This window comes from Plasmodium gonderi (genome assembly GCF_002157705.1).
Source record: "Plasmodium gonderi DNA, contig: Chr14, whole genome shotgun sequence".
Lineage (NCBI taxonomy): Eukaryota > Apicomplexa > Aconoidasida > Haemosporida > Plasmodiidae > Plasmodium > Plasmodium gonderi.
In genome coordinates, this window is record NW_021628939.1 from 107,068 (window position 1) to 121,410 (window position 14,343).

Sequence of the window (14,343 nt, forward strand, 5' to 3'; positions counted from 1 at the left end):
CTGGAAAAAGAAATAATCTAATAGAAATATTGTTCATTTGTGTTTTAGTTTTACCAAGAGCTATGCGCGAACGGTAGGCAATTATACATATACATATATATATATATATATATTAATTCATTTATTTACTTATTCACTTATTTATTAAATGATTATCCATTTTTAACGTAGACAAGTCTGCCGCATTTATTATTATGAAAACGCCTGGTAACACTTATATCCACAACACTTTCATTTTTAAGAAAGATTCTTGTGCCCAAATACAAGTAGTCCATTTTTGTATGTTTCCATAAATGAATACCTAATAAATAATCAGTTGGTTGATCCCGAATTTTATTGACGTATGAGAGATTGAATAGATTGGAATAATGGGTTAAATATTCATGTATACCATTTTTCAATACGCAAACTACGAAAATTGTTTTCATTATCTTTGGGAGGCAATTACATTTCATGACTTTGTTGCAATTCTTCTGACCAAAGACACTTTTTTGTTTTTAATAATGTAACCCCGCATTTTATTATTTTTTTAAACTCTCGTTATATGTGTTCATATTATTCCTTTTTCATTTGATATACACAAAAAAAGAAAATTACATATCATAGCAACTTTTTCATATAGTGAAACTAAGACACATTAAATGTCAAAAAAATGCTATGAAAATAGCGTTTTCATTTATTGCTTATAATACCTGTTATAACTTAACACTTTGATTTTATTACATTTCTATTTAAGGGTACCTTTACTGTAGTAATATGAATTTTGCGCTTTGCTCATATTTCTGCTTATTTCACTATGATAAGCTTATGTCTTATAGCAAAGTAATAATATAACTCAAAACTTTATTCTACATATGTAAACTTCCAGAAATTCAAATTAATAAAGTTGCAATTCATTTTGGACATATCATATACACGTTTCACTAGGAAAGTACTTAAATTTACCAAATTGGGGCTTCCAAGTGTAACTGTATTGAATTCTTAAAGTTTCCCCTAAAAGAAATAATTTTAGTACTATTTAAAAATCGCGTCTTCTAAGCATAAAAATAAAATGGGCACAATTGAATAAATATATCAAAAAAAAAAAAAAAAGAACTGTCTACATCTATAAATAACATGTCTTGTCTTTAAAATCCTGTTTATTTCATTTTCTTTTTTACTTAATACAACGATACGAAGACTACTGTACATTTTTGTTGTTGTTGTTGACATACAACGATTAAGAATGAGAAAAATTATCAATATATAAAACTTCATTTTTCTGACACATATATAGACTTATTCAACTTTAATTATAAATAACTAGAATGCACATAAACAATTTATTAATTGCTTTGTTAAATTTTATTCAAAAAATGTGTGAACTATTTATCATCCATAAATCACACTTAAAGTTCTAAGTAATAAAACAATTATTTAATAGTAATAATACCTTTTCCATCGTGTTAATTGCTCCTAAAGGTAACCAATTTTTTTTTTTTTTTTTAACCTCATTCAAAAGATATTCACAAAAATTGGTTTTTAAATTTCAGTACATTTATGTTCAAAACATTTTCCTTATTTCTTTTTCTTATGGGTTTTTAAATAATTTTCTTTTAGCAGTGTTTTCTTATTTTACATAAGAAAAAATGTGTAAAACCTACTTAACATTCATTAAATCACGTTGTTATAACTCTTCTACTCTTTACAGTACCATTTCATTCAACTTACATATTTATTATTAATAGAAGTGTATAAAATGAAGTTGCCGCTGTTGTAAATATAATTAAAAAGAAAAACTGTTTAAATAGCTGTTCTTCCACGAATAATATATATTATATTCCAATTTTTTTTTATTTTTAAAACGCTTTTTCTTTAATATCATTATTCAAATAAAAATGCCAACATGAACACATTGCAGAAGGAACAAAAATATATAATGTAAATATCAACTATCTTTTTGTACCGATGGTTTTTCTGCTGATTTTTCATACATACATTTAATAATTCTTTATTATTTTATTTATTTTTTTTTATTCCAAATTATAAATGCTTCTTTATTTATATAAACGTGGGAAAAATAAATTAAAGTATCTATAATGTTTAATAAAAGTTCGCAACTTGATAAAAAAAATAAAATAAATATGGCATTCTAAAGATTAAAGATAATAATGGTACAGATAGGTGTCAGAAGTAGACATTAACAATAACTTCCACAAAACAGTTATAGAAATAAACATATATGCAAGAAATCATTAAAACATATAAAAAGTGAATGGAAAAAATAGGCAAACACGCAAATGAAGTGTTATCCTATATTTAACGATTTCCAAATATATTTTACTAATGCAGAACAAAAATTAAACAAATTACTTAAAATTAGTATCAATGACAAAAATGGGAATTGGGATCGCGCTTAACTGGTTGCTCTAAAGGGGCAGGGAGAATTTCTTCTATTGATATTTTCAGAAAAGTAAAACCTCATTCTTGCATTCACACACAAATGGAAATAAAGAACATTTGGTAAAATGGGTCCAAAGGAATTTTAACGAAAATAAAGAATAGACAGATTGAATTCAAAATAACGAATATATTTACTAAATGTGCAAAGAAAAATCATGTTAAAACAATAAAAAATTGGCAATTATGCCTTATTGAACACCTGAAAAAAAAAATTTTTGTTAAAAAATAGGATACATTGTTTGATAAGGAACATTAAATGTTCTCTCTTGGGATAACTTTAGATGTTTGATGCATAACCATGTAAAGCAAAGCAGATGTACCTCCACTGTGATTTCATAGCTAATTAAAAAACTATTACTTTTGGAAATTTTAATATAAATTTTTCCACAAATAAATATGTGTTGTTTTTTCTTTAAAAAACATTGCATATAAAAAGCTTTTTGCTTATACGTAGAATAGAAAGTGCTATGTCCTACATATTATTAATTTTTTTTCTTTTTTCATTTTAAAATATAAAAATTACTTTCGATTTGAGTCGTAGTTTTTTATACAATGCATCTTCTAAAATGTAATGAATAAGTAACCATAAAATGCAACGAGGATAAACTATAATTTTACTTTTATTTTTGACATTATAATACTTTTATGGCATTTCTTATATATCTATGAGATTAAGAAAAGCATATTTCTCAACGTTTTCCTTCTATGTATTTGCATTGCTTCCTATTTGCACATAAGAATTACATGCAAAAGTTCAATTCTTTGAGTTTTCGATTTCCATTTCACTTGGAACAGAACATATTACATTACGTGTATCTCTATATCATTTTAAAAATGATTCATAATGATAATACATGGATGAAAAAGTGAATATGATAAATAACTTTGCTTCTGCAATCTTTTCGAATTCCCCTTTACCCCCCTCCGCTTTTACAACTCGTATTAATAAGGAGCAGCTTAAGTATAACAAAAAAAAAAATCAAAGTATTGTCTTATATTTTGTTTTTAATTTTTAGTTATTAATATTTATGCGTTAATAGATTTCAAATATTTAATTAGAATTGATAAAACGAAAAAAATAATTAACTATGTTGAAAGGGTAAAATGCAAAATGTATTTCAAAAAATTAGGATTTGTGCTAAAACTTAATCTATGCAGATAGCTTAAAATACACAAATGCTCGAGGAACAAAAAAGAAAAAAAAAGAAAATAATAAAATTCAAATAAATAGAAACAAACAAAATACTATATGCATTTGTAGACACATATAGAAACAATGTGAAAATTATTAATTTGATGATAACTTTTTTTTCTTCTTTTTTTTTTTTTGTAAAAATATATATAACTTTGAAAACACTTTTTTAATTAAAATAATAAGGTTTTCTTCTTTAACTTATATTCTGTGAGTTTCTTCTTTTTCTTCTTTTGCGCTTAAATTGGTAATCCAATCCATCACTTTTTCTAAAACCTTTTCGTTCCCAGGCTCTATCGTCAATCCGTGCTCCATGTCTTCTAATGTAAGAAGTTCTTTATTATCATTAATTAATCTATTAAAAAACGATAATACTCCTTTGTAATAGCAAAAAATATCATCTTTTGAATGAATTAGTAATATAGGAATATCTTTTGGAATAAGTTCCATATCATGCTCTAAGTTACTGGTTGCTTTTAATAGTTCATGCCAATATCTTAAAGTTATCCCATTTTTGCACCGAATTTTATCATAATTAGCAAGATCATTAAGATAAGGATATTTCTTAAAACCCATTTTTGTAACCAGTCTTGACGTTGGAAAAAAACCACTAATTAATCTTGTAAAAGGCAAATAAAAATATTTATACTTATATGAACGCGGTGAAGCTATTTTCTGAAAACAAATCATACTAGATAATGAGATACACCCTTTAATATTTAATTTTTCTTTCCCATCTTTTTGTGACTTTCCTAATATCTCTAATGTTCTTAAAACAATATTTCCTCCCATTGATTGACCAAGTAGGTATATTGGAAGTGGATCTCTCTTCTTATTTTTACACTCACCATTTATATTATGTTCATTGTTGGTATATTCACTACTGTCATGTTCATTATTATTATTACATTTGATATCGTTGTTACACTTATTGCCATAAATACATTCAGTATTGTTCCCTGAATTACTCTCATTGTATTTATCATTATTGCGCTCGTCATTACTGCACTTGTCATTACTGCGCTCGTCATTACTGCACTTGTCATTACTGCACTCATCATTACTACACACATCATTACTACACGCATCATTACTACACGCATCATTACTACACGCATCATGGTTGCACTCACCATTCTTACATCCAATCTCATCATCAACTTTACTTTCGTCATAATCACTGCCATCAAACGTTGCTATAGAATGATCTTCTTCATCTTCTAAGTTCATTTCATCATTAATTTGCTTAATATATTGTATTACATCATACACTAAATCATCAAAATCGTTAATGTTAAGACTTAAGTTTTCCCATCCATCCGACAGTCCATGCCCCTGCAAATCTAAAGCGTATACCGAATAACCATTATTATTAAAATGCTCTATCCAACTATTTTCGTAAATATAATAATTGTTTTCATCTTTTAATATAGCCTTATCATTATTCACTATTTCAACATTATGTCTTAAAAATGTTAGTCTTGCGTGTGAATTTAGCCCATGTATTAATATTATAATACCAATGGCATTTTGAACTAACCATCCATATGTTCTCAATAATAAACTATCCTTATTGAAGAAACAGCCATGTTTGGGTTGCCCCTCTAGTTTCGTGGTTGTAGATAAAATGGTTTCATCATAGTAATTACTTCTAGCCATTCTTTTTATAAAAATAAAAAGAAAAATATTTCATAACATCAAAATTTAAAAGAAAAATATATATACTACTAATATTGCACTATTTTTTATATGAAACAATAACTTTCAATTACTCAAAAAAAAAAAAAAAATACTCATTTTATTTTTATCCCCTTTAATTTCTTTAATATATATTTAAAATGTAAAAAATTGATACAACTCCTTCTCCCCCATAAGAAAAATTATGCTATACTTTACCGAAAATAAAAAGATAATTTTACGTAAAATATAATTCCGCTTCCAGCGATATAAATAAAATTACAATCATGAATTTAAGAATATATAGAAATATATAAAATGATAAATGTTTATTTAAAATTCGTAAATAAGTATATAAAGCGATAAAACATAGCTAAACTGAATAGATACATATATATATATATATAAGCAAAAGGTATCTAAGAACACAAAAAAAAAAAAAAGTGACATTCTCGTGGTCGTCTTGCCTTTTAATTATATATAAAAAATTATGCAGAATTTTTCTTCTAGCACAAAATTGTAAAGATACCTATTTCAAAAATTAATAATTTAAAGAAAGAATTTATTTTATTATTTTTTGCTTATGCCTTTTTGGCTTTAGTAAATAAATAAAAACCCTTTTTGGGGGGGAGTTAATTTACATTTGCTTTTATTATACTAAAATTTAATTTTGCGATAATAAATAATTTTTGTGCAAAACATAGAAAAAAGAATATCTATATATTTTTTTTCTTTTTTTAGGGCATAAACAATGTAATATAAATAAAAAAATATATTTATTATAGTTTAAATTTTTCATTTGATGATTTCTTTTTTTGTTTCATAACAAAAGCACTATATTACATTTGTTTTCACAAATTTCTTAAATTTATAATAAGGGTTTTAATACTATATCATACAACTAATAGACCTGTTGTCAACAAAACCACTTATATTTTACCTCTGTATCAAGTTTAATAAAAAAAATAAAGGAATATAAATGTACCTTTAATAATGCCACATGTACTTAACTGTTTTTATTCACTAAACCGTATTCCATATTAGATGTTCACAATAAAAATATTATTATTGTGTAATCGTCACTGTAAACAAAATAGACAAATGACATGACATATATACTTGGTCGACAAATTATATATATAAAATATGAAAACCTTAAATTTAATTCTATATTTGGATGGTTGACAACAATTATTAAAATGAAAACCTGTATAAGAATCATTGAATCACATATTCTACAATATGTACCATTTTGTGTTTTAATCGAACACATAATTAAAATTGTATGAACTTTTTTTTTTTTTTTTCTTATTTCTCTAATTTTTGTACAAATATGTGAAGAAACGTACTTTGTATTTTTATCCCTATTATATTTTTAAATAATAGTAAAAAAAATTATATTTGTTAGGTTAATACTTATTCTAATTTACTCTTAAAACTTTTATTTCTCTATTCTTAATAAATAATATTGTTTTTTGCTTCTATTAATTTAAAAGAAAAATTAACAAGTAAAAATGTATATATATCTCTTCCCATAAATATTGGGATTATTAAAAAAGAGGCCGCTTTTCCTACTGCTTTTTGGTTCATTTGCTTAGTCGCGCGTGGTTATGTTGTTTCTCCAAAAGTTTATCTGTTTATGAAAATCGAAACGAGATAAATTATATCTCAATTTAAAATATTTATTAACAGAATATTTGCATTACAACAACTAAAGTTTTCCGTATCCTTCATAAGAGTAAGATAGGTCAACCGTTCAAATAAAATACATATATATATATAAATATGTGCACACGTGAATTATTCTCCACATGTAATATAAAACTGAAAAACTGTTCCTTGCATTTAAGAAATTTAAAAAAAAAAAAAAATGTATAACTTATATCAAATTTTTATTTGTTAAATTCTACTTTGATTTATTAGTTGAACGTTTTTAAAATTATTGGTTTTTTTTTTTTTCAATTTATTTAAAGCATAACAAAAATGATAACAATTTTCAATAAATGAAACTTAGTGCATTTCCTGGGTTTTACACATGCATAAAATTTTTAATTTGTACTAAAAATTTCATTCCCCCCAAAAATAAAATGGGTACAAAATTAAGTTTTGTTTTAATTATTCCTTTTATTATACCTTTTTTTTTTTTTTTTAACTATAATAAATGTTTTGCCTCTGTTTTCAAGAGCGATTGTCTAAAAATGGAAAAGGAATCTTCCTTCTTTTTTCTTTTTAAAAGAAACTTAAAAATAATTCTATAATGAAGTTTTGTAAGTTTTTTTTTGATAAGTAGGAAAAGTAACTGCATATACATCAATAAGCTCTTCTCTTAAAGAGATTTTTATATTTGAAAAGTTATAATATTAATACTACATTGCATGATAAATAAGAATGGGTATAAAATAGATAAATATGCATTTAAGATAAAATAAGGAATAATAATAATGATAATATAATCAATGAATAGAAACATTAAGGCAGCAATAAATGAGCTAACAGTATGTTCTTTTAAATAGCGAAACAAATAATTCTTAAAAATGAATAAGTCTTTGTATGTATGACTTGAACTAAAAAATTAGTGCACATTAAATATTGTAATAATCATAAGAATATTTTATATTTTTACTATGCTTAATGCTATTATCTTTTTTCTGTCTTTGTAATAATATATTTTAATGTAAAAACAAAAATAAAAATGCTAGAGGGCGTCCATCCACATTTGTGTTTCATTAAATACAGCTTATATTTATGTTCCTCGAATAGTTCTATTTAAGCAAAGTACATATAATGAATTTATCTGCTTTTTTAAAAACACATATATCAATACGAACATTTGTATCAATTTAAAAAGTTCAAATGTTATTCACTAACCAATTTATTTTAACATGATTTTAATTCTTATATAAGTTCGATACACACTGGGTTTTCCTATTTATTGTAATGTACTTGCCTTCAATCTTTCCATAAACACCTTTTTTTGTGTGATTTTATTTGTTTTATTTCATTTAAAAAAAGAAAAAAAATTTAATCTTAATTTTTATCTCACTTTGCAATATAAGAAACAATTCAGAATTATATATATATATATATATATATATATTTTTTAATAATTCAATGTTCAGCATGCGTTTGCACATATATATGATGTTTATTAAATACGAACTTGTAATAGGTTTTATTTTAATACCACATTCCATTTTATTGCAAATTGCATAAAACAAAATATAGTAAATATAATTTAAAAACTTTTTTTATTGTTACAATTTAAAATTTATATTTTAATACAATCATTCACAAAAAATATATATAGTAAAGTAGACAAAGTCTTAATTTATTAATTGCATGTTCACGTACTTTTCTATTACTTAAATTATTAAAAAAACCCAATCAATGTACATTTTTTGTAGTTTCAATATGTGACTAATTATTTATAATAAAATTCATGAGCTAATTTGTCCATTCCAATTTAGTATTCTTTTTGAGAAGAATTTGAATCCTCATTTTTTACTCCATAACTTAAATTTCTCTTCAGTTATAAACTATATTTATATTTTTCCTAATGTTGTTACATACTAGCATGTATAGCTATTTTTTTTTTTTTTTTTTTTTTTAATTATACGTTTTCTGCTTTTCATTTTTTGTTTCTAAATACAAGGGTAAATGATTCCTCTTACATTTAAACAAAAAGAGGCATATAACATGACGTGTTAAAATATTAAGTGTATCATATAAATAATTCTATACCAAGAGTTTAACGTTTCAGTGACATGCACTTTTTTAAAAACCTTAAATTATAATCATTTTATGAGAATTATTATGTGTACATATATTAAGATAACATATATACTCTCTTAAAAATCTTCTAGCAACTGCAAATTAAATCCACATTCAAGTATACTGCAATTGATCTAACATGACAAGTACATATATGTTGTTTAAATGATGCATACAAAAATATCACAGTGCAATGAAATATCCTTTTTAACTTTGTTGAGCACATTTGTGGATGGTTAAATTCCAGAATAAAAATAACAAACATAAACTTTTTTTTTCTATTCTAATGAAAAATGGACAATTTATTCTTTTTTCTTGCAAATTTTAATTTTTCCATATTCAAATAATATTTGTAACCAATAGCTTATAATAGCAGAATAATAAATTTATTTAAATTTCTTCAAAATTAAGTTCTAGAGATGCTAAAAATTACTGTTCAATTGTTTTAAATACTTCATATTAATAAAAATAAAGCACCGCTTTTGCCTTTAGTGCACATGTAACTTATTATCATCATACATAAAAATTTTAGTTATCTATAATATATGTCTTCCATGTATTCATCATTTACATTATAAACAACATCAGTGAATGCATTCATGGCATGTATTTTCCTTTTTTCTTTTTTTTTTAAGAAAAAATTAGCATTGATTTAAATATAAATAAGAAATTATGTTAAAAAATGTAACCATTGTACTTTAGGCTTACAAAATTGCAATGTTCTTTATTGTCATTTTTATATAAAAATATGCATTAGTAGTTATATTTATGAACAATTTTTCAATAATTGAATATAGCTCCAGTGCTGCCTTACAAAACGCAATTTCTTATGACTCGCTAATTATAAAACGTTTGTTGCTTTTTTTTTTAATATATATACATTTTAATTAAATTGTAAAATAATAATATTAATTATCCCTTAATAATAATACAACAGCTAAAATTTTTTCTTTAATCATTTCTTAATTTAACATTTTTTTTGTTGTATTTTACTGAATTTTTAATTAATTTGTTTATATATTTCGTTAATAAAGTATATTAGAAAATATTGTTACCGTTGCTTTTTTTTTCTAAAATATTTTAGTGTATATGTATACAAATTTTGTTTCATTCATTTAGTAATGTTGCATATTTGATAATATTATTTTTTTCCTTTTTCTATAAAAATACAAAATATGAATCAAATAAAGGAATTAATTGGTAATCTTAATTTAGACTTTTTCAAAAAATTCCTTCCGAAGCGTGGTACATGTGGTTGTACCTCATTTTCAAAGGCCAATAGCTTCTCCCTTACTTTAGCAATATGCTTGATCGTATTTTCAATAATTTGCACAAATTATTATTTCGACAATGATTATTTGGTAATATAAATATTATACACAAATATGTATTAAACATTCTTACACGTTTTCACAATATCGTAATTTATTGACGCATAAATATCTACATTAACTATATAAAAACTGTTCCCGTTATATACTCAATATATTTCATTTTTAATTGTTTCAGAAACAAAAAGAAATACTTGAAAAAGAAAAACTTAAAAAGGAAAAAATTAATCAAGAAAAAGCAAAACAAACTGATATGGAAAAGGAAGAAATGACACATGACGTATGGATGCAAAATTGAATAACTTTCTAAGTTCATTCACTATGTGCATTGATAAAAAATGAGACCATAAATTTTACAAAAGAAAAGGTAAATGAAAAGAAAGATGCACTATATAACCCCATGGAATCAAAAAGATTTGGATATGGCACAGTGTTAGAATAATAGAAGAGCGAAAATTACAAAAATCTATATTTTGAATGAAGCATCTTATTAACAACGAGTATAAATTAATAGTAGGAATGTTGCTATGTGTTATAAAACAGAAGGGGGAGAAGCTTTATAGATAATAATTAATTTTTACATTATTTATAATGTTGAATTTTACATCATTATAAACAGTTGGAGAAAATATTTTTAAATAGAAAAAAAAAAAAAAAAAAAGTGCCAAGTTTTACTTATTAAATATAGAATAAGATGGGAAAATAATTACTGAATATATAAGCTTGTTGTCTATATAAAATTTTTATATATGTATTTTTAAATTATAACCTTGTATTATTGTAAATGCAATCATATTCAACTTGTTTATGTCGTTTTTCACTCTATTTTTCTACTACTATATTTCGCTATTAGAAGAATATTATTTATTAAGAAATCTTCTTTTAATTTGCAAATATTATAATTAAATAATTTAAAGCTTAAAACATAATAATATCATATTTTTTTAAAAATGTACACACCGTTATTCATATCACAATTAACTTAAGTTTTAATTTAGAGTATCGTTTTTTTTACGAAAGAAAACATAAAAAAGTATCATGAAACGATCAACAAATTAATATTTTTATTTGGAAAAAAAAATTTTTCTTTATAAATTTTGTAAATTCGTAATAACTAATTTATACTTGTTAGTTGCTTAAAAGATAATTGTGCGATTGTTTATTATAAATAAACAGTATAGGAAAAATAAACGAAAGAAACCATTGGTGAATGAGTCTCCAACCTGAAACATAATAAAGATGAAATCATAAAAGTGCAAGAGTATTTCATCATAAGTACTATTTTTCTTACATGCTTTCGTACGCACGTAATAATGAGAAATTACAACAGAAAATCACATATTAAAAACAATTGCACTTTTATCATATTCTTACGTTTTTTACACACATTCATATTAAAATACACAGATCTTTTTCTATAATTTTTTTTAAACTCCAAATGTATATTTAACCATATATTATGAATATTATATATAATATGTCACAAAAAATTATTTATTAACATCAAAACGTTTATACAAATAAATTAAATGTTTTTTACACATCCCCTGTATTTTCTTTTCCTTCTTTCCTTCTTTTTTTTTTTTTTTTTTTTTTCTACCTGTTGTGAACACTCTTATGATCAGAGGATAAATAGTGGTACCTTAAAAGAATTTTTTCTTCCAGACAACTAAGAATGCAAATATCTTAAATCACTAAAAATCCTTGGATAATGTAATGCTATATATATGATAAAAACAAAAAAAAAAACTACGTAGAACACCATTATTATGTACCACCATTAACATAGGAAGGCCACTGAATTCACCTATTTTTTAGGACAAAAAGAAACCCTTTTAGTTACAAACAACATACATCCCACATTACTAAAATGTGATTGAGACAAGATAAAAATATTGCAAGTATGTTTAACACAGGAGATGTGTTACATTCCCCTTCATGATATATATATATATATGCTGTGTTTATCAAGTGGGAGAAAAAACAAGTAATAATAATAAAAAACAGTGCAACTGTCTTAGAGAAACATTCATGTGTCAGAATAAACAAATAATATTATATTAAAAAAAAAATTTTTTAATCAAAAAAATAACGTAATAATATGCATAGAATGATATGAAACATGTATGTGTTTTTTTTTTTTCCAGCAATACATATGAACTAAAGACAAACTATGATATGGTAACACTACATTAATAATAATGGCTTGTTTTAACAATAAGTGTTTAAAATATTTCTGTTTGTTCATTAATGTCGCTAACAGACTCTGAAAAAAGGTCCTCTTCAGTACCATCTTCATGATTTATATATCCTGGGAATTTACTTTGGGCTAACTTGTTAAATTTTGAGGAGCACTTTATGAATTTAACAACAAGGTAAATTAAAATAACAATAAATGAAATTCCAAAGAAGGGGGCCCATCCTGGTGCAGAAAAGATCTTCGAGCATATGAAGCATAAAAATATAAGTACGAAAGGAACGGAAAATATTTTATAGTGATATAAAATCATTTTAATTCTGTTTGTCATATTTCTACCTCCTATATAAACTTCAGAATTATGACGATTTTTCAATTTTAATAAATTGTATATTTCTCTTTCAGTTAAATTGTCTATAGTCTTAAAAAAATTTTTCAGTTTTTTGTAAAAAGTTTTTTCAGAATATTCACATTTAAAACCCCTAGGAATATTTTCATTTGACATATTATTAAAGTGATGATTTGATTTCGTTTTATGATATGTATTGCTAAATTTTTCATTTATTTTTCGTGAAGATCCTTTATTGATGTCACTTTCCATCATATCAAAGTAATCTTGCGTCAATGCATCATATCGATTTTTATCATAACCTTCATCATTACCATTTTGATCATAATTGTCTTCATTTACATTATCCCTCGTGGTTTCTCCAGAATCACTGTTTTTATTGAATTCATTTTCACCTAGAGATCTAATAACCTTAATGTCTAAAATGTTATCTTGGTTGTTCTTTCCCCAAGATTCCACAAATGAGAGTGTTGACTGAAAAATGAAACAAATTTTAATATTTTAAAAAAAATTTCTATTTCGATATATTAAAAATATTCATTTGAGAACTAAAATGAAAATATGTGTATACGGAAAAACCAAAATATAAATAAATTCTACAAGGGCATTTTAATTGTTATACCCCTACTACGTTATTAGAAAAATTCCTTGAACTATTTACAAGAATAACTGTAAATATATTAATAAAGAAACTGGGTATATTCATTTTTTTTTTTTTTTTTCTAATTTAATTATATTGAAATATAATCGTTTATTATAAGGAATTTTTTATCGTAATCATAACTTGTTAAAAATCGATTAAGTATATAGCACTTTTTTCACTCTACAATTTTAATGATTTTTACACGTATTTATTAAATATGTCTAATAATTTATATGTTTTATGTTTCTAAAAATTTTATTGAATTTTTCCCTTTCCTATTTAAAAAAACATACAGTACAATAATACATTATTTGCGTTGAAAAAGAGCAAAAAAAAAAAATTTTTTTTTTACAATATAGCCAGTCTATTAAAACAAATTACAACTTCAATTGTTGTGTATTTTAAACATATTAAAAATATTCTTTTGTCACAATAGTATTATTTATCTATAAAAATAATTGAATTTGTATTTTAATAAAATTTTTTAAAATTTATACTTAAATCAAAAATAATCCCAAATAAAAAATATAGTTTTGTTTAAGAAATGAAAGAAAAATGAATACAATACATCTATTGTTACTGGTTCCTCCTATTTTATAGATGCATAGGCTTCCCATTCAACAACATATTCATTCACTATTTAAGCGACATAATTCTGAAAAAAAAAAAAAGAACAAATTAGTTGGAATAAAGTTGCAGAAAAATTATTTAATTTATTTATTATTGCCTTTTTCCATATAT

The 14,343-nt window shown here is 23.7% G+C and overlaps 3 protein-coding genes across 3 annotated transcripts; 1 reads left to right on the plus strand and 2 right to left on the minus strand.

Moving 5' to 3' along the window:
• Positions 1-3,835: 3,835 nt before the first annotated feature.
• PGO_140130 (PST-A protein) lies at positions 3,836-5,293 on the minus strand (the record flags this gene model as incomplete). Its single annotated transcript, XM_028690007.1, has 1 exon — positions 3,836-5,293. One exon carries the CDS (start codon positions 5,291-5,293, stop codon positions 3,836-3,838), a length of 1,458 nt encoding a protein of 485 aa, XP_028545808.1.
• Positions 5,294-10,257: 4,964 nt separating this feature from the next.
• On the plus strand, positions 10,258-10,711 carry PGO_140140 (hypothetical protein; the record flags this gene model as incomplete). The annotated part of the gene is made up of 2 exons (XM_028690008.1): positions 10,258-10,443; positions 10,592-10,711. 2 exons carry the CDS (start codon positions 10,258-10,260, stop codon positions 10,709-10,711), a joined length of 306 nt encoding a protein of 101 aa, XP_028545809.1.
• Positions 10,712-12,638: 1,927 nt separating this feature from the next.
• On the minus strand, positions 12,639-13,665 carry PGO_140150 (Plasmodium exported protein, unknown function; the record flags this gene model as incomplete). Its single annotated transcript, XM_028690009.1, has 2 exons — positions 12,639-13,433; positions 13,582-13,665. The coding sequence occupies 2 exons, from the start codon at positions 13,663-13,665 to the stop codon at positions 12,639-12,641; spliced, it is 879 nt and encodes a 292-aa protein (XP_028545810.1).
• Between the last annotated feature and the right edge of the window lie 678 nt (positions 13,666-14,343).